General features: G+C 41.9%; 2 protein-coding genes across 2 annotated transcripts; both read left to right on the top strand.

Annotated features, from left to right (window-relative positions):
* The first annotated feature begins 3,649 nt into the window (after window positions 1-3,649).
* stoml2 (stomatin (EPB72)-like 2) lies at window positions 3,650-7,484 on the top strand. The gene is made up of 10 exons (XM_061062043.1): window positions 3,650-3,828; window positions 4,345-4,497; window positions 4,608-4,707; window positions 4,796-4,854; window positions 4,965-5,066; window positions 5,164-5,298; window positions 5,419-5,563; window positions 5,772-5,851; window positions 5,949-6,077; window positions 6,173-7,484. The coding sequence occupies exons 1-10, from the start codon at window positions 3,787-3,789 to the stop codon at window positions 6,269-6,271; spliced, it is 1,044 nt and encodes a 347-aa protein (XP_060918026.1). The 5' UTR covers window positions 3,650-3,786; the 3' UTR covers window positions 6,272-7,484.
* Window positions 7,485-7,965: 481 nt separating this feature from the next.
* Window positions 7,966-18,234, top strand: pigo (phosphatidylinositol glycan anchor biosynthesis, class O). Its single transcript, XM_061062042.1, has 10 exons — window positions 7,966-8,914; window positions 9,608-9,751; window positions 9,882-10,005; window positions 10,323-10,482; window positions 12,998-13,180; window positions 13,292-14,882; window positions 14,972-15,175; window positions 15,547-15,731; window positions 15,968-16,038; window positions 16,485-18,234. Exons 1-10 carry the CDS (start codon window positions 8,437-8,439, stop codon window positions 16,612-16,614), a joined length of 3,270 nt encoding a protein of 1,089 aa, XP_060918025.1. The 5' UTR covers window positions 7,966-8,436; the 3' UTR covers window positions 16,615-18,234.
* Window positions 18,235-19,897: the final 1,663 nt, after the last annotated feature.

The raw sequence follows: 19,897 nt of genomic DNA, 5'->3' as shown, positions 1-19,897 counted from the left end.
TGCTGTGACTTCACACCTGTAACATGCAGCTATGTATTACTGTAAGACCTTGAGTTGACTGAGTGTCTACCTCTGGATTTGTCACTGTATAATGTGTTTCAAACTTTTTATTTCATTAATAAAACATTGTGTGTAATTACCATACATGTACCCTTACCCATTTGTAATCCATTTGGTTCAATTTCTACACTCTAGAGGTACGGAAATAGCGTTTAGTCAACTTGATACTTTATCTTCATAGGAGACACCTCCAAATACTGCAAATGTGCTAGTTATATGGTATTAACACACTAGACCATTCAGACCGGTTGAAATAGCATTTAAGTAAAAAAGCTTAACTCAAAGCCAAGTTAAATAACAGACTATTGAACAGAGTGCTATTGGCAGAACCGCAGTAAAAGAACATGCATGCCAAACATGAAAAACAATGAATATTACAATGAATGATCAACCATCTTTCTCCAGACTGCATTCAAGCACAGGTAAACAAAACTGATGACTCCTAACTCATACTCCCCACTCCCTACATCCATTTTTGTCAGTGGCAATTCTATGAAGGTAGATATGTTGCAAAATGTGAGAGCTTGTAGAATGAGATGTGAGCTTGTAGAATGAGATGTGAGAGCTTGTAGAATGACATGAGAGCTTGTAGAATGAGATGTGAGCTTGTAGAATGAGATGTGAGCTTGTAGAATGAGATGTGAGAGCTTGTAGAATGAGATGTGAGAGCTTGTAGAATGAGATGTGAGCTTGTAGAATGAGATGTGAGAGCTTGTAGAATGAGATGTGAGCTTGTAGAATGAGATGTGAGCTTGTAGAATGAGATGAGAGCTTGTAGAATGAGATGTGTGAGCTTGTAGAATGAGATGTGAGAGCTTGTAGAATGTGATGAGAGCTTGAAAAAGTGAACTTGTATGTAAAAATCACAATTTACTCAGATTTTTTTTTTAATAACTTGTGCCTATTATCTTTTTCTACCACAACTCTCCAATTACAACTTCTCAAATCTTCACAAACTACTTTTCTCGAGTGAATCTGCGCTGCTTGAGTTTTGCAACACATTTTGCGAGACGTCTGTAGCAAAACAAATTTGTACTTGTAGAAATGCCCCCCTCCCCCCCCGCTCTCCCGTGTGTGTGTGGGGAGGGGGAATTGACCAATCAGAAGGTAGGAATTGCAGGTACCGGGGTGAAGATGGTTTCATATTTGACAGTCGCCTGTGTTCGCGTCGATTACCGTCAATAGCTCAGAGTCAAAGCCTCGATTTCTCACAGTTTGGGGATATGTTGGAGAGCAGATTAAGGCAGACGTTTCACAGTTTTGATAAACTTCAAATAACCAAAAATGACGATGCAGCTGGGAGCGCAAATAACTGAATGTCTGTCCAACGCGCCGGTGACTATAGGCGGAGTTAGGGACCGTCGTAAAAGTGCAATACAGCTCATTTCAATATTCAATAACTTCTTTGTTTTTCAACATAGACATCTCAATCCATCGCTATTATAGAAGGTGACAGCCCTTAACATTTCAGACCAATGAATACAAAATAAAAATAAATAAAAATAAAAATAACTCTGCAAATCATCATTATCAATGACATATTGCCTTAAATAAGCACATTTCAAGGTTATAATCTCAGTAGATTTCTAATTTTTGATTTTATTGACATCAAATCACCTCTCATGTGTCCTGGACATCCTCTCACAACTAATGGTATTAAGGCATTTGTTAATGGCCTTCTTCACAAACTATGAGCTGTGAAAGTTGTTACGACGGTCCCTAACTCCGCCTATAGTCACCGGCGCGTTGGACAGACATTCAGTTCTTTGCGCTCCCAGCTGCATCGTCATTTTTGGTTATTTGAAGTTTATCAAAACTGTGAAACGTCTGCCTTAATCTGCTCTCCAACATATCCCCAAACTGTGAGAAATCGAGGCTTTGACTCGGAGCTATTGAAGGTAATTGACGCGAACACAGGCGACTGTCAAATATGAAACCATCTTCACCCCGGTACCTGCAATTCCTCCCTTCTGATTGGTCAATCCCCCCTCCCCCCCCCCCCCACACACGGGAGAGCGGGGGGGAGGGGGGCATTTCTACAAGTACAAATTTGTTTTGCTACAGACGAGACGTCAAAATGTGTTGCAAAACTCAAGCAGCGCAGATTCACGCGAGAAAAGTAGTTTGTGAAGATTTGAGAAGTTGTAATTGGAGAGTTATGGTTGTAAAAGATAATAGGCACAAGTTATTTTTTAAAAATCTGAGTAAATTATGATTTTTACATACAAGTTCACTTTTTCAAGCTCTCACATCTCATTCTACAAGCTCTCACATCTCATTCTACAAGCTCTCACATCTCATTCTACAAGCTCTCACATCTCATTCTACAAGCTCACACATCTCATTCTACAAGCTCACACATCACATTCTACAAGCTCTCACATCTCATTCTACAAGCTCTCACATCTCATTCTACAAGCTCACATGTCATTCTACAAGCTCTCACATGTCATTCTACAAGCTCACATCTCATTCTACAAGCTCTCACATCTCATTCTACAAGCTCACATCTCATTCTACAAGCTCTCACATGTCATTCTACAAGCTCACATCTCATTCTACAAGCTCTCACATGTCATTCTACAAGCTCACATCTCATTCTACAAGCTCTCACATCTCATTCTACAAGCTCTCACATCTCATTCTACAAGCTCACATCACATTCTACAAGCTCTCACATGTCATTCTACAAGCTCTCACATGTCATTCTACAAGCTCACATCTCATTCTACAAGCTCTCACATCTCATTCTACAAGCTCTCACATCTCATTCTACAAGCTCTCACATCTCATTCTACAAGCTCACATCACATTCTTCAAGCTCTCACATCTCATTCTACAAGCTCTCACATCTCATTCTACAAGCTCTCACATCTCATTCTACAAGCTCACATCACATTCTTCAAGCTCTCACATCTCATTCTACAAGCTCACATCACATTCTACAAGCTCTCACATCACATTCTACAAGCTCTCACATCACATTCTACAAGCTCTCACATCTCATTCTACAAGCTCTCACATGTCATTCTACAAGCTCTCACATCTCATTCTACAAGCTCACATCTCATTCTACAAGCTCTTACATTTTGCAACATATCTACCTTCATACAATTCCTCTAATCCTTTGAGCCAGAGTGCAAGTGAGATACAGTAAGTCGCACGTGCGAGATAGTAACTCGCGCGTGCGAGATACTATGTCGTGCGTGCGAGATAAAAAAAAAACATGTCACCTCCAGGGCTCCGTAGTTTTCAGAGCTGAGCTACAGATGATTAATTATACCTTTGTTTCATGAAGACTTGTCTACTGTAATTCACTACCTGTCTTAGCAACACATCGTTGAGCCGCCTACACATGGTCCACACTGCTGCTGCTAAGCTGTTAACAAAATCTATTTAATATATCTCATGTCACCTCCAGGGCTCCTTAGAAAACAACAGGTCTGAGTTTCTTTATGTTCTCAGACTGTTAGGCTCCTAAGTGTTCAGAATAATCGTGGTAATAGTCGCTGTAGATCTTTAGATGTAGATGCTGCGTTTATGTTGCAAGCGGAACCATATCCGTTCGGCTCTAGTATCCAGCACGGCACCTTTCACCGCTGCACCACTGATGTAACTTTCATTTCCTGAACCAGCAGCAAGGGTCACACTACACATGAGTAGAGTTTGATAAGTGTCCAGTGAACGAGTCTGAACCGTCTTCAATCATTTCTCTACATTTAAAGGATGTTACGGACTCTGTGTCGGGCCGGCGGAGCTCTTCTGAAGGTAACTCTAAAATAATGAAACAATATCCGGACTGTGTGCTCCTTCAACCTGCAGACACCTCTCTGCTCAGGCTTTGAGAAGAGGACTTTTAACATTCATTTAACTGACACTTCAGAATGATCACCGAGCGGCTCTAGGTAGAAATATATGAATGACTTTTAGCTGAGCACTCAGTGACATGTTAAAGATGTACTGTCATGTAGCTAGGCCTTTAGTTCTATATATTTATATAGTTTCACTTTTATACAATACAACGTGTCTGTGCATACATTTACATAGCATAGAGAATGTCAGCTAAACAGTAAATTAGAAAGAGTTCAACAAACAAGATGAGCACAAGCTAAACATGTTAGAAAACAACTTAAACTATAAACTTTTTTATTGTTTTATATATCTTTTAGTAAAACATTGGTAAAGTCCTTAAAGAGGTACATACTTCTAACATTTGAACATACAATTCCTTCATTAAGATGAATCTCTGTAACTCTGATGTCATTTTGTCGTGTCTGTTTATAGCAAAGCCAGTGCACAGCACCGAGGTTGTGGATCACACCAGCCCAGCAGCGATGGGCGTCCAGCCTCCCCATGAACACCGTGGTCCTGTTTGTGCCCCAACAGGAAGCCTGGGTGGTTGAGAGAATGGGTCGCTTCCATCGGATCTTGGAGCCGGTACAACGACTGAACTCTTTTGACACATTTCAGTTCAAAGAGGTCGAGCAATAGTGTCGTATCCCACAACTGAACGCTATGGTCCAATAACCCTTCTCTTTTATTTGTAGGGTTTAAACTTCCTCATACCTTTACTTGACCGAGTTCGCTATGTGCAAAGTCTCAAAGAGATCGTTATTGATGTCCCAGAGCAGTCTGCAGTATCTCTAGGTAAAGGATTATTAAAATACCAAACTCTCCATCAGTAACATACAGCTTAGCTTGTGTAATATATATAAATCGATGCCTTATTTTTCAGATAATGTAACACTACAGATTGATGGAGTGCTCTACTTAAGGATCCTGGACCCCTTTAAGGTACGCAGTTTGGTTCTCTTTTACATGCATGAATGATCGTCAGCTCCATTGTGTTGTTTTACTCTCATCAAAGTGTTGTCATTTGAATCTTTTATTCTGTTTGTTACCAGGCCAGCTACGGTGTGGAGGATCCAGAGTATGCAGTCACACAGTTGGCACAGACCACCATGAGGTCAGAACTGGGAAAACTCACACTGGACAAAGTGTTCAGGGTAACGATGAGCTGGATCTCACTTTTTATTTACTGCAGACTCATAAGGAAAGGTATCGTTTGCACTTCTAGTGATTAAATGTACGTTTATCTTTCAGGAAAGGGAGTGCCTGAACTCCAACATCGTCCATTCCATCAACCAGGCTTCAGATGATTGGGGAATCCGGTGTCTTCGTTATGAAATCAAAGATATACACGTTCCGCCTCGTGTCAAGGAATCCATGCAGATGCAGGTGAGGGGATAGTTACTATGGTAACAAGTCGCAAGCCACTTTGAAATCAAGCACGGTACTGATTAGACTCTAGACAGAGAGAAGAGAATGTTTTGATGCACATTTAAAACATCTGTTCAGGTGGAGGCGGAACGGAAGAAGAGAGCCACAGTGCTGGAGTCTGAAGGGACGAGGGAAGCAGCCATTAACGTCGCAGAGGGTCAAAAACAAGCTCAGATTCTGGCATCAGAGGGTGAAAAGGCTGAAAACATCAATAAAGCGGCTGGTGGGTGCACTTAGAAACCTAGTTTAGTCGTTTTAAAACAGCAGTTACATCAAAGCATTATGTTCTTGTTTTTTCTAAAGTATCTGTTGCTCTGTTGTGTGACTAAATATTTAAGGCAGAGGCTGATGGGATAAAAGTACTTGAATAACTTGTATGTATTAAATGATTATGTTGTTTGTCACTGATTGTATCACTGTATTTTCTCCAGGTGAGGCCCAAGCCATCATGGCAAAAGCAGAAGCGAAGGCAAAAGCTATTTGTGTGCTGTCAGAGGCTCTGACTGAACATGTGAGGCCTGTTTCTTGTTTTTCAGTTTTTGATAAGAGTGTTGTTAATATAAGTGAAAGGTTTCATTCTAATGTTGTTTTTGTTGTTTATTGTACAGAATGGAAATGCAGCCGCTTCTCTGAGTGTGGCCGAGCAGTACGTGTCTGCTTTCTCCAACCTCGCCAAAGAGTCCAACACCATCCTTCTGCCCTCCAATTCCGGCGACATTACCGGAATGGTCACACAGGTATTTTCTATCTGGAATTCATAAATAGTTTATTACTTTGATTGTCTTGAGCCAGGGCAGTAATGGCTTACATTGTGTTTTCCCCCTGAATGCAGGCTATGAGCATTTATGGCACATTGGCAAAGACGAACCAGAAAGCAGCGGTGGAGAAAAAGAGCGAAGAGCATGTGAAGCAGTCTACATCAACCCAATAACAGCAACTCAGTGAATGAACTCGGAGCAGTAACAAAAGACACAGAAGCAGATTATGTTGAACAGTCTCTGAGCTCATACCTTCTGACGGCAGGCAAACGGAGACACTTCATCAAACTGCCTTAGTGTCCTTTTGAAAGCAGGATATTAAATGTTAACTGACCGTTGTTTATGTTCAGAATTGTACAATTGGAGTTTGACAGCAGCCTTTAGTCAAATAAAGTCTTACCCAAGATTTTGGCAGGCTAACAAAATGAAGAGTTTGAAGGGGTTTATCTTTCACTGATGCCAGTAGATGAACATGTAAGACATGGATATTATGCAGGACATGGTTTCTTTGCATAAAGTTATTTTTGCGCAATTTAAAACCTTGGGTATATGTATTTCTTCACAGACCCATGGGGGGTTACAGTGTTTTATCCTTTTGCATTTTTTCCAAGGGCTGGTCCAAATAACTGTTCTGGTTCTTCAGGCTCATTAGTGTTAATGTGGTAATAAAACATAGCTTTGGTGAGCCCTCTGCTGTGAAACAGATAGTTTGCAGGCGTCAGTGACAATTTTTCAACCGTCTTCAGCTTTTTTGGGACCAGCAACTTCATGCAGCTACATAAGACGTCCGGCAGGATGCATCAGAATTGTAGAAAGTTTCCCAGAGTGTAGTTTATTTAAAACTTGGCCCATGTTAGATTACTATATATTGTTTCCCTGAAAGAACTAATCCAGTACCTGTCCCAGGACATTCATGAGAAGTTGTCTGCTTTGAAATCATTCAGAAATAACTCCCATCCACAAACAAGTATAGAAAGTCAGCCTTCAGAGCAAATGTTTTTGTGTTTTTTGTTTTCACCTCGTATGTCTTATGGGTATGTATTTATTACGTTTCATGCTTCTCTGTAAAAAGTTTGTCAATTTCCATAAAGCTTAAAGGTTTATGAAAAATAACAGTAATGCAAAAGTGAAACTGGCACTCTGACACTTGCAGAGTTCAGTAGGTTTACAGTTTGGCGGAATATGCTGTTATGAAGCACTTGTGTTGAAAAAAAAACTAAGACAATTTGTATAGAAAAATGAATGAAAAACAGCTGGAGTTTGGAAATCATTTAACTTACAGAATGATTTGAAGTATGTTAAAGTTGCCCAGTATGATCTAGTTCACTGTTTAAGTTTAGCAATATTAAATTACTATGAAAATAAAAAAATAAAGTTTGTAAAGTCTGTTTGCCCAGAAATATATAAAAAATGTGTCGCTCAAGTAAAAAAAAAGGCAGCTTTTTACACCAGGGAGTTTATGCCCTCAGCTTTGCCTTGAAGACGATGTGGACCTATATGTACTGTCAGCAAGTAAAAATACTATTCCTTTATTAATTTTATTGAAGATACATTCAATCAGTTGATATTTTTTTCAACAGTTCTAACAGTCAAAGAGAATTGAATTGATTGTAGTTAGCAACTTATAACGTACCCCTACTCTTGCTCGTCTCTCCTGAATCATTTTTTATTTCAATTATTATTTTGGGGTTGTCGTACCCAGTTTAGATTGGAAAGAGCAATTTTTTGACATAGACTTTGTTTTGCAATATTGAGCCTTTGTTTTCCTTTACCACATCCATAGACTGCACACAGCTGAGCGCAACGTCGTTTTTGCCTGTAAGAATAAAACGAGGGCAAAAACGCTCTCTAAAAATGTGTTACATTAAAAACGTCCGCCACGTATATCCGCCGGGTTGCATGCACGCTTAAGTTCCTATCTGTCACCAGTTTTCTAATCTCATTGTAATGGAGTACCAATGAAGGTGAGCGCTGTGTACCCTTGTTCTCTGTTTACCTGATGCACCTGTACCGGTGTTGTTAACACACACATTCACACACCTGCCCTCCGGTCGGGAGAGGACGAAAAGCCCACAGCTGCAAGGTCAGTAACAAGAGCTATGCAAGCTAGCTGTGGCTAACAGCATTAACTTATTAACCGTCTCCTGTGTTAGCTAGTGAGTTAATTAATAACACCTGGCACGTCAGAACAACGTCGGACAGGTGTTGTATGTAGGTTTCTCTGGAAGTTGAGGTTTGTGTCAAGGTATCCGTAGATACCATTAGCATCTTGTGTTGCAGGTGTCTTCTCTTGACTTTGTTTTATTGGTGAGAAAGACCTGTGTTGTGTGTGTGAAGGATGAAGAGGCTCCCGGTGCTGTCTCTGCTCCTGTGGCTGTGTGCGGTGTACTTTGTGGGCCTCTACCTGTTCGTGGGAGGGTTTCTTCTTGTTCGGCTGGAGGTGAACAGGACCAGTACCTGCGGAGACGTGCTGCAGCCCGGAGACGAGCCGGCGGACTTCTGCCGCGCCGAGCCGCGTTTCCGAAAGGTCGTGCTCCTCATTATCGACGCCCTCAAGATTGACTTTGCCCGTTTCGACCCGAACAACACGGAGCCCCGTCCCTACGAGAACAAGCTGCCTGTGCTGGAGGAGACGGTGTCATCCAGGCCTCTCCATAGCCGCCTGTACCCGTTTCGTGCCGACCCTCCTACGACCACCATGCAGAGGATCAAGGGCTTCACTACAGGTTCTCTGCCTACTTTCGTCGATGTGGGCAATAACTTTGCATCCAGTGCCATACTGGAGGACAATCTCATCCACCAGTTTGGTCAAGTGGGTGAGTAGTTACACAGCAATACTTCCTGCAAGACATGTGAACATGACAAATCTGTTACAGTGTCAGGGTAAATACATATTCCTACAGGCTGAGTGTACAAAGAGCAACTAAAGTGCTATAAAGGTTGTTGTCCTTTTGTTACCATGTTACAATTCACTTAGCAGACGCTTTTATCCAAAGCGACGTACATCAGAGAGTAAGTACCTCACCTATCCATTCATACACCACCACCGAAGCAGGGGGAGCAATGCGGGGTTAAGTGTCTTGCATCGGACATGTTGCTCAGCTGGGGATCAAACCCTCGACCTTCTGGTTGAGAGGCTAAGACTCTACCAACTGAGCCACAGCCGCCCCTTTTATCTACAGTACATTGGATTACAGAGGCTGATACTAATCTATGAAGTAAAAATGTAAAGTTTACTGATATGGCTGCTACGGTGAATTTTAGAACTTTGAGTTGAAAGGGAAAAAAACCTGTTGTTGGATTTTGAACTTGTGTTCGACTCTGCAAAGTTAGCCAGAAGGCTGCTTTAAAACTAACTTTATTAAAGAGCTGCTGAGTATAACAATCAGTTTAACAAACTGTATGATAATGCCTTTTAAATTCACTACAAATTTACTACAAGTAAAAATGATGGAGAATGGTCTTGAAGCATTTCATTTTGTTCTTTTTCAATGTGAACTCTCTCACAGGCAAAAGAGTTGTGTTCATGGGCGACGACACCTGGGAGAATCTTTTTCCTAAGAAGTTCCACCGCTCTCTGCCATTCCCTTCTTTCAATGTGAAGGATCTACATACGGTGGACAACGGGATCCTCCAGCACCTCTACACAACTAGTATGTCTCTACTCAATATGATTTTTATAACTCCATGATCATGACAAACACATTGGTGTACTTTTGGATTTCGTTCTTGTAATTTACTTGTGCTTCACATCTCTCCGTCACTTGCTGTTGGTTTTGACAGTGGTGGGGGATGATTGGGATGTCCTGGTTGCCCATTTCCTCGGAGTGGATCACTGTGGTCACAGGTTTGGTCCCGACCACCCGGCCATGGCAGACAAGCTGGCCCAGATGGATGAAGTCATCAGGTCAGACAACAGTGCAGCTGCTATGAGCATGTTTCACATCATCCCCCAGCTGCATCACCATCTTCTGCTGTCATAGTGCACCTGTAGTACTGTAGACATCACCTGCCACTGTTGTTTTAAGATACTCAACTAAATAATGATGTGTCATACTTATCTAAATGATAGAAAACATTACATCATCAGAGAGGAATTTTGAATAATAATTGAAAGAGTAAAGCTAAATCTCCCCATCAAATAAATCATGAATTGTGATATTAGGAACCCTAAATAATCTCTTTTTAGACCCTTAAGACCATGTATTCTTACTTCTCTTCCAGATCTGTGATTGACCGTCTACAAAACGACACCCTGCTGGTGGTAATGGGAGATCATGGGATGACAGACACTGGGGATCATGGAGGAGAAAGTCAGAAGGAGACTGATGCTGCTATTTTCCTCTACAGTCCTTCCCCTCTGTTTCCTGGACCGCCCTCCCAGGTCAGTACAGCAGACCCTGTGTTAACAGTTAGATGTGCAAGAAAGTATTTTTTGTGTTGTCTGTTACCCAATGGAAAGAAAAACGTGTGGCCCTGTTGGATTGGCTTAAGTGGCTAAAGGGAATGTTTGTGGCAAATGACTGAAGGAATCATTTCTTAAGATATAAAATTCCCAATAAGCATACGATCTTAGAAAGTGATGAAGTTCTATTTTTAAGTAGTAATAATCAGCAGTGATAAAACATTGTATAATAAATGGTAATAGAAGTTTAGCAAATAAAAAGCCCATTCTTGGCTCCTGACACAGGATTTCCTTTGAAGGGAACACTTGATCACACATCAGATCTTGAACATTTGAAAGTTGAAAATCTTTGCTGATGTGAACTGAAGATTTGTTGAGAACAAAACCATTACCATTACTCAATTGAGGGCTGGATTCAAAATCACACCAGAAATCTAAGTGACAATTTAAAATCTCAGGCTGATCCAACATTCATGATTTTTATCAAGTCATAATATGAAACTCATGGTGTGTCTCAGGAGTGTGTATGGGCCCATTCGACCTGTATGCACTCCTGACAACGTCTGGGCTTGGCCTCACCTCGATCAGGGCGTCAGTGAGCTCCTGGACAGTCTCTGTAACGTCCCATCGGTGCTCAGTTGGATTTAGATCAGGGGAACAAGAGGGCCAGTCAATGGCACCAATCCTTTTGTCATCCAGGAACTGATGACATACACCGGCATACACAAAGGCAATTCTCTGAGGGCACCACATGCAGAAATCATTCCCTTTTGGGAGGAGGGGGGGGGGGGGGATTGTCTTGCTTTTGCCTCTCTATTGCACTTGTTGTCACTTTAATTTGAACCAAAGCTGATGAAGTTGTTCACAATCCCTTCAGCTTCCTAAATGGACAGATCTAATCCCTGAAGTTCAACTGATTTGGTGACATACTGTTTAGATAAAGATCTCCTTTATTTTTTTTAGAGCAGCGTATCAGTCAAAGTGTACATGAATAAAATGTTCACAGACACAAATCATTAACTTTAATTTACAACTGCAGTGTTTCCCCAAGGTTGGAGTTGTGGCAGCGGAGGTGAAGTGGAACAATGTTTTAGTTGCGTGCAATTTAAAAAAAGATATATTTTCTTTAAAATAATTATTAACATTTATTGGACAAAATAATCAACCAACCTATTGTCATAACCCGGGTCCTAAGTAATGGCAAAAGACAAGAGGAGTCAGAAATTTACCAAAGAAAATGAATAATTTATTTCAAAACGATGCTCACATTTGATTCTGTAGCAGATTTAATACAATGTTAGTTTCTAAGGAGAGAAGCTGGAGCCCAGCAGTGGAGGTCATATTTCAGCAGCGGTGCATCTCTGCTGCTAGATGCATATAGGGGAAACACTGAACTGTATTAAGAGACATTTAAACTCTTTTAAAGTAACATTCAATATGTTCAAATTGCTCCTAGTGTTTAAAAATGAGCTTCAAAAGAACCATTGTAAGATACTGAAACGTATGGCTTGTTATATATTTTATGACTTTTAACCTTGTTGTTGTATGTAACATTTCTGTTTACATCATATATAGCTTGCCAAATCAGCTGAGTTTTTGTCGTTAAAAAATGAACCATCAATCCTTTCCATGCATGAGGATTTCTCTCCATGCTGTGCAGCTCCCTGAATCTTCTAAATGGATGCTGGCAGGAGGTCTCAGCCGTTTTCAGGGATGAAAGTCGATCTCACAGCAGTAAAATGAACTTCAGCGCACATTTTCATAATTGCAGTGTAATTGGGGAATTACATAAAAGACTGTGAAAACCATGGGTTAGATTAAGTACGCAGTATATACCACTATTACAAGGAAAGAGAGATTATTATTTTAAGAACAGGATATATTTTATTATTATATTATATTTTAAGACAGGAATAAACACTTTCACCAATTGTATAAATAAATGTTGATGCTGAACAGGCTGGCTGCTTTAGTTTAGAGTTATTTATTTATTATATATAAGCTTGGTTACAACACGCAGCTAAACCAGAACTTTGCCTAAAAAAGGTAAGAGCTCAATAAATGCATTAGCAAATAACTCTTACTGAAGAGGAGCCTAGTTTGCACCGGATGCTATTCAAAGATGAATGCAGTGGTTTCTTGTGTCAACCGGGAGTTGTTAGACATCTTTTAATCCAGGCGTCACCACTACACTACCCTGCTTTTAAAGCAATAGCAGAGAACGCCTCCTAAAGACAGCATCTATGTAAAGTTTGCTAACTAAGGCTAACATTAGCCACCTTCAGATACTGGTCATACAAGAACGAATAAGGCTGTAGCAGCACACGTTTTAAAATGTGCAAGATAATGTTGTATTGCTTATGAATGAACGTTTTATTTTTAAGGGGGTATTTAGTTGTTTCATCTTTCAAATCATTTTATAGTTTACCCTTTAAATCTCAGAAAAACTGAGTAGTAATCTAACCACCAGTCTTTTATTGTCTCCTGTTTATAGAGTGAACCAGATGTGGTCCCTCAAACAGACCTGGTGCCCACCCTGGCTCTCCTGCTGGGAGTTCCCATCCCTTACAGCAGTGTGGGCCAGGTTCTCCTGCCTGTGTTCCCTCCTCATGAGCAGACACATGGTGCAGTTGGAGGTTTCAGCCAGCTGGAGGCACTGTGGATCAATGCTAAACAGGTACTCTGCTCAGTTGGTGCTGTGTGTTGTTTAATGTCTCCACACAGAAAAAGCTTCAGACCTCACGTTTCCCTGAGCACATCACCTCATGTGACCATTCTGTTTCTGCAGGTCAACCGTTTCCTGGAGACTTACTCAAGCATGGCCAAAGACATCTCACCCGAGAACCTCTCTAAGCTGAAGGAAGAATTCTCCCACCTGTCCTCTGAGTACCTCACCATGGTCAGGGAGGGCCGCTCATCCTCCCCGCAGCTGGCCGCCTCCCTGCAGGCTTACCTCACGTCTGTCAGAGACACCTGCAGAGCTACCTGGGCTCAATTCAACCCAACCAAGATGGCAGCGGGTTTAGCTGTCCTGGCATTTGCCTGCTTGACTTGTTTCATCCTGTCTGAGCTGTCCCTCGTGTTAATCAGTGAGAATGGTCCGGGACTTAAGGCCCCGGCCGTGGTGGCTCTCACAGCAGGAGTTTGTGTGGCTGCTGGTCAGCTGCTCACACAGGGTTACATTGATGTTGTGTGGTGCCTGGCAGCTGCTGCCCTCTGCTCTGAGCTGCTCTTTCTCCGCTGGGCACGTCAATCCAGGACTATAACTGTCGCAAAGAACGGATCTAAAAAGTTTGCTAGCTGGCTGTCCCTGCGCCACTTTCTCGTCCCGCCTCTCCTGGTGCCGCTCCTGCGCTGTGCCTCTCTGCTCTCAGATAGCTATGTGATCGCTGAAGGCCGTGTTGTGACCTTTCTGGTGTTCTCTCTGGCTCTCTATATTCCCATCCATCTCAACTGGGATGGTCTGCTTCTGCCCCCCAGCCACGACCCTCTGAAACCTGCAGGGCTCCTTCCTGCTGCAGCCTTGCCCCCGTCTACTGTGAGGAAAGAGAGCAGCACCCTCCTAGCCTTCTTAGGACTTCTTGTTGGCAGCCTCTACCTTTCCCTCTCCTTCCATGGCTGTCGAGAAGAACAGGGCTACTGCCGCCCATCCCCCTTCCTGTCCCCTCTTTCCCGGTTGCAGGATGCCCAGCTGAAGAACCTCCACTACATCCTCTCTGTCTTTTCCCTTGGCTTGTGGACTTACCTGCTGAGACGCTGCCTCCGTCACTATGGTAACCTGAACTCCTCAGGGGGGACTGTGTTCACTGCCCGCTGGATCCTACCACTGCTGTCTGTATGCCTGGGGCTCCACTGGGCTGTTAGTGCCACTCCAGAGGACAGCTTCAGGAATCTTGCTGAGCTGATCAGCGTGGGCCAGCTGGCCCTCCCAAGAACCGCCTTCCTTCTCCTAGGACTGGGGCTGTTCCTAATCTGGCTCGATCCTCTCACTGTGTTTGTTAAGACAAGGACTGCAACTACAGCCAGAAATTCATCTCTACCCCCGCCCAGCTATCGGGCCAGTACTGGAATTAGCCCCCAAGCTGAGTTGCACCACCTCATCCCTCAAATCTACCAGCGCATGCGTCGTTCCCTGGATGATGGAGAGCTAAGTGGGGGCAATGAGGTGGACAGCAGGCCTGCTGTGGAAGCCTATGGCCTGGGAACTGTTTACTCTGCCCCTTTGCTTCTGTTTTGTGGCCTGCTGGGAATCGGTCTTCTGCTGCTGCACCCAGAGGGCATGGCTGTGTCCTTCCTACTGCTGCTGCTTGAAATGGGAGCTCTGTTGCACATCCACGCCTCCTCCACTACCCTCAGCGGCCTGCATGGAACAAATTCTAGTGAGATTTTCCTTTCTGTTTTTTTCATCCCTTTGACGCAGTCAGTGTCATCTTTACCCTTCTCACATTCCTCTTACTATTTCCCTTAGGTGGCTTTATTGTGCCCTGGACTCCTGTCATGTTGTGGTCCTTGGCTGCCACCCAGTTTTTCCATGCAACAGGTCACCTTCCCACCTTCCCCTCCATCCAGTGGAGTGCTGCCTTTGTTGGATTCCCTGATGGACACGCTGGCACCGTGCTGCCTGCCTCACTGGTTACCCTCAACACGTTTGCCTCACACATCTTGTTCGCAGGTGCAGTAGTTGTTATCAAAAAAGCAGCTTGAGATAAATGGATAAATTAGTTCGAAAAGTATTTAAAAAGTGATAAAAAATAAATCATTTTTTGGGAGGAATAAGGCTTTTACAACTGGAAACATAACAGTCATCTAGAACAAAATATAAAACACATTTTATAATCTAAAACAATAAAATAAAGATGTCATCCAGATTAAGTGATTTTAATGAAATGGCCGGTATATATACCTCCCCATCAACATCTGTTACATTGAAAATGAAACATTGAAACATGGAATGTGTAGGCAGAGATGTGTTATCCCAGAGATTTCTATAGAGTTTTATATCTTTGATTTGCTGATTTGTGGTTGTGTCCATGTTGTCTTCAGTGAGCTGCCCGCTGCTGTTGTTCTGGCCTCTGGTGTGTGAGGTACGGGGCAGCAGGGGAAGCAGAGCTTGTGGGGAAGAAGGAGAAGACGCTGTGATGGAGATGAGACTGAGAGAAAACCCCCAACAGTTCAGCTCTGCACTTTTACAACTCTCAACACGCTACCTCTTTATACTCGGGGCCCAGGTACGTTCAAAAAACACCCAAGGCTTTTGTGTTTTCTACATCTATATACACCCTGTTACTAACCATTACTGATTTGATATTTATTTATTTAAAAAAAAAAAACCAAAGAGCTAAATTCAGATATCACCAGCTTGTTTTATTATTTTAGTGTGATTATGTTTTCTTTTGTTCAGTCTCACCTTCATGTGTTAATAGTATCACATCCCTCCAGTCACTATCTGTGCACTGCTTCCCAGGTCTTTGCCTCAGTGTGTGCAGCTGCTATCCTCAGGAGACACCTAATGGTGTGGAAGGTTTTTGCACCCAAGTAAGTGTCTGAATGGATTTTCCAGCTCACATAAACTCACTAACAGTAAATGCTTTTGAGGGTATGGCCCCATAGTTACTGCCAACCACGTACTGGATGTAGGCTTTTTAGTTAATGCACATTAGTAATAGTCTGCTTCTCTGTAAGTCCACTGTCAGATTTACAGATCTGCTTCTAGAGAGAATTTCAAATATTTAGTCTTTTAAAAATCGTAACAAATGTCTAGTCTTGAAATGATTGTAATTCTATGCTGGTATGATTTCTTTTTATTGTTGCCTGCACAAAAACAATGAGTTATAACACAGACTAAAGAGTATTTAGAGTTATCATGTACATGTAGGAAACTTCTAATACTCTCCTACTCTTAAATATTGTAAGAGTTTGATAAAGTTCTGTATTACTTTTCAAATTTGTATGCGTTACTCTCCCATGTTTTCTCATTCCAGGTTAATGTTTGAGGCCTCAGGGTTCCTGGTGAGCAGTGTGTCTCTGCTGATCGGGGTCACGTTGGTGATGAGAGTAGACGTGGCCGTGGGCCGATGGTTTAAGAAACTCATCCCTGATGCATCTAGGTAGCGACAGCACTCCCCCTGCTGCTGCTGCTGCTGCTGCTGCTGCTGCTGCTGCTTTACCAATGAAGCCCACCAGAGCTCACTGTGCCACAGAGGAAATGCACATAAAGGTCACTGTAAAAAAAAAAAAGAAAAAAAGAACATTTGCCATCTTTGTCAAGCTCATGGACCCTGACAGAAATGTCGCGTGAACCTGCCTCTGACTTAAACTCTTTTAAGTGGTGAAGCTGACATTGACCGAGGCCCACCTCATTTTCCAACGACGGACTGAAAGACGAGGCTCGGCCTGAACAAGCTCCGCATTTTGTACAGTGTTACAAAATTAAGCACGTCACTCAGCTGATGAGGTCGAAGGCTTTTGAAATCTCCTAATCAGTTGAATGTGCTTTTTTTTTCTCTCTCTGAATGTCCCTTCTTAACACCTGTTCTCTAACTTACAGTTTAGATGAAACCTTCCAACCCCCCCCCCCCCCAAAAAAAACAAAAAAAAAACTGTTTGCAGGTGATGAATAGTCCAGCGGTTAAAATGCCCCCCTAAAAACATCACCCAGTTTGCACCGACTGCATGTCTGTCATAGATGGCCAGAAATTCAAAGAAATATTACTTTGAAGGATTTTTTTTTCACTCCATAACTACCTGATTCAGCTTGTTTTTGTATAAAAAAAAAACTAAATGACTGTATGAACTCATCAACCAGCTGGCTGATCCTTTCACACAGCTGTACCATTATCGTTGTCAATTCAACCTGTCTTCAGCTCCAGGTTGACCACTGAAGAGGCGATCCGTCACACCATGTCTGGAGCTGTACTCTGCTGAAATCCATCAAAGTGCATTTCAGCATGTCTGTCATCTGAGTGTTTGCTGGAGGAGCTTTTATAATTTTTTTTTTGTGTGTTTTGTATTTTTAAGATGTTGAAATAGCCAGTGTGTCTGGTTACTGCCAATTCATAAAGTAGATATTTTTCTTTTTTACACAGTTTTGGGTTCTTAATCTTTCATGTTCTCCTATCTTTTGTGGATACTGATTTCCTAAATAATGCCTATTTATAGATTTCTTTTAATCACTGGTATGTTTTTTAATCTCAAATGAAGCATTTGTCTTATCAGGCCCTCTATGACTATTTTCCTGGAATAGGTGCCTAGCTTTAAGTAATGCCTTTTTTTTCATGTATGATGTCATCCTACTGACTGGGGTCATTAAATCCAGGACGTCCACAAACACTATTAATTTATTTCTGCAGGACGTCTGAGTCAGTGTCCAGTGTAAGATCTGTTACTGTTGGCCAGCTGCAGTCAGCAGCTGAGGCTCATTAGCTAATGCTTGATATTGAAGGGAAGTTTGAGCTCAGGTTGAATTAGCTACAATGCAATAGTACTGCATTTCTCAGGCTGTTGTTTGGGAGTGACTGGTCATTTATAGCAGCTGCTGTATTGACCACAGCCATAGTGATTGTTTGGCTGGGTTATATGATTACAGGACACATTTGTTTTCTGTTCTAAAATGTTTAATATATAAATAACTGAGCAATTAATATGATTTTACATTATGTGAAAAGTGTAATTAAACTTTTTTACTTGACATTTTTGGCCTCACAATGATTAAAAGTTTGAGAAATACCCGGATTCGTTTCAGTGATTCATGTTTCAACTTTAACATTATTTATTGTTGAAGCGCAAAATATTAATACGGAGCATAAAAGTAGGATTTAATGTTGTTTATTGATCCGAGGAGGAGAAGAAGGAGGAGATCGGTGCTGCCATAAGTTTTTACTGCCCATCAGTCAAGAAGCCTCATTCATTATTCACCTGGCCTCTCCACATTTCCACTTCCCATCACTCTGTAAGTCGTCAAATATCTCACTTGTACAAACACAGAACTAAACAAGATTCAACTCAAAACATTTCCACAAGAAGAAAGTCATACTAGTGTGTTCTTGCTGGGTAGAAACTTCAATAAAAAAACTAAACTTGAAGTCTGACCAGAGGTTGACATACCTCTGGATGACGTGTGAACAGTGGTTTAGTATTGCAGCTGCTCATTTCCATTCCACCACTTTTAATTAGTGCGAGTAAACCTAAAAGATGACACCTTTGGATCACACAAAAAAATGTGCCACAACAGTGAGAGTGAACTGCAAATTAAAAACCTGTTTCCCCCCGTATTATTTTACACCATCAGACAGATCTCTGCTGCAGCCCGTGTAAGAGTGTGATCAAAAGCAACAAATGTGTATCAACAGAATGTGGAAAATCTTGAATCATATTCTCAGAGACAGAAGTAACACCCAAGTCATTGGTATTGATCAAGAAGTTTTTATCCATCCATCCATCCATCCAACCATCCAGCCAGCCATCCATCCATCCATCCATCCAACCATCCATCCATCCATCCATCCATCCATCCATCCATCCATCCATTCATCCATCCGCGGCGACGTTGGGGGGAGGGTTGGGGTTGGAGTCGATCCCAGCAGAGAGGCAGGGTACATGCTGAACTAACTAGATTTATACTTTTGTCTCTTGCCAACTGGAGACAACTCTACTGAAGTAAAATGTTCTGTTCTCATGAGAATAGGATGGATGGATATGTTGGTGGGCAGGTTAAGAATCCATTATTCTAATAAGTTACCTGTTACCTGCATGTTTTCTTCCCTCTTCTTTATTAACAAGTATATTTAAAGGAGCAGTATGTAACTCTGACATGTAGCATTTAAATAGGTACCGCAGTCCAAATTTGAAACATTGGAGAGAGCTGTCTCCTCCCCCTCCTCCCTAGAGTCGTTGTTTACGCAGGTCGCCAGGTCGCATACAATGAAGCTTCAGTGTTTAGCCAGCTCTTGAAACCTTTTTGCATTCTGACCTCTCTCTGTTTCTTTTTTTTTTTCAAAAGCATCTCCAATATTTATTCTACTTTTACCACCTGTCTGGTCGTGTAGCTTATTAGAAATATGGCGAGGCTTTTTAGGTTGGGTAGATCAGTTATATCCAAACCAGTTCGCTTGCCTGCTTTCATCGCTGCATCACCTGTTGCTTTGTCATTTGCCTGGCAAACTGAGGGGCGTCCAAAACGGCTGTGTCAGGGTGCCATAGACCTGCCTCCTTTCTCTGGTCAAAACAGATACAGACCGTTCAGGAGCAGAATCTAAAGTTAGAAGGAGGACATACTGGCTGCTGCATTGTTGTCAGAGAAGCCAGCACTTCAACATAGCATGTTTCCTTAATGATCATATAGTAAGCTCACTTTATCATTTAATTTAGTGAATATCTTAAATATTGGTCCTTTAAT

Source organism: Labrus mixtus, chromosome 17 (assembly GCF_963584025.1).
Source record: "Labrus mixtus chromosome 17, fLabMix1.1, whole genome shotgun sequence".
Classification (NCBI taxonomy): domain Eukaryota; kingdom Metazoa; phylum Chordata; class Actinopteri; order Labriformes; family Labridae; genus Labrus; species Labrus mixtus.
The sequence above is the reverse complement of the archived record's forward strand: the minus strand, read 5'-3'. Positions and strand labels throughout refer to the sequence as shown.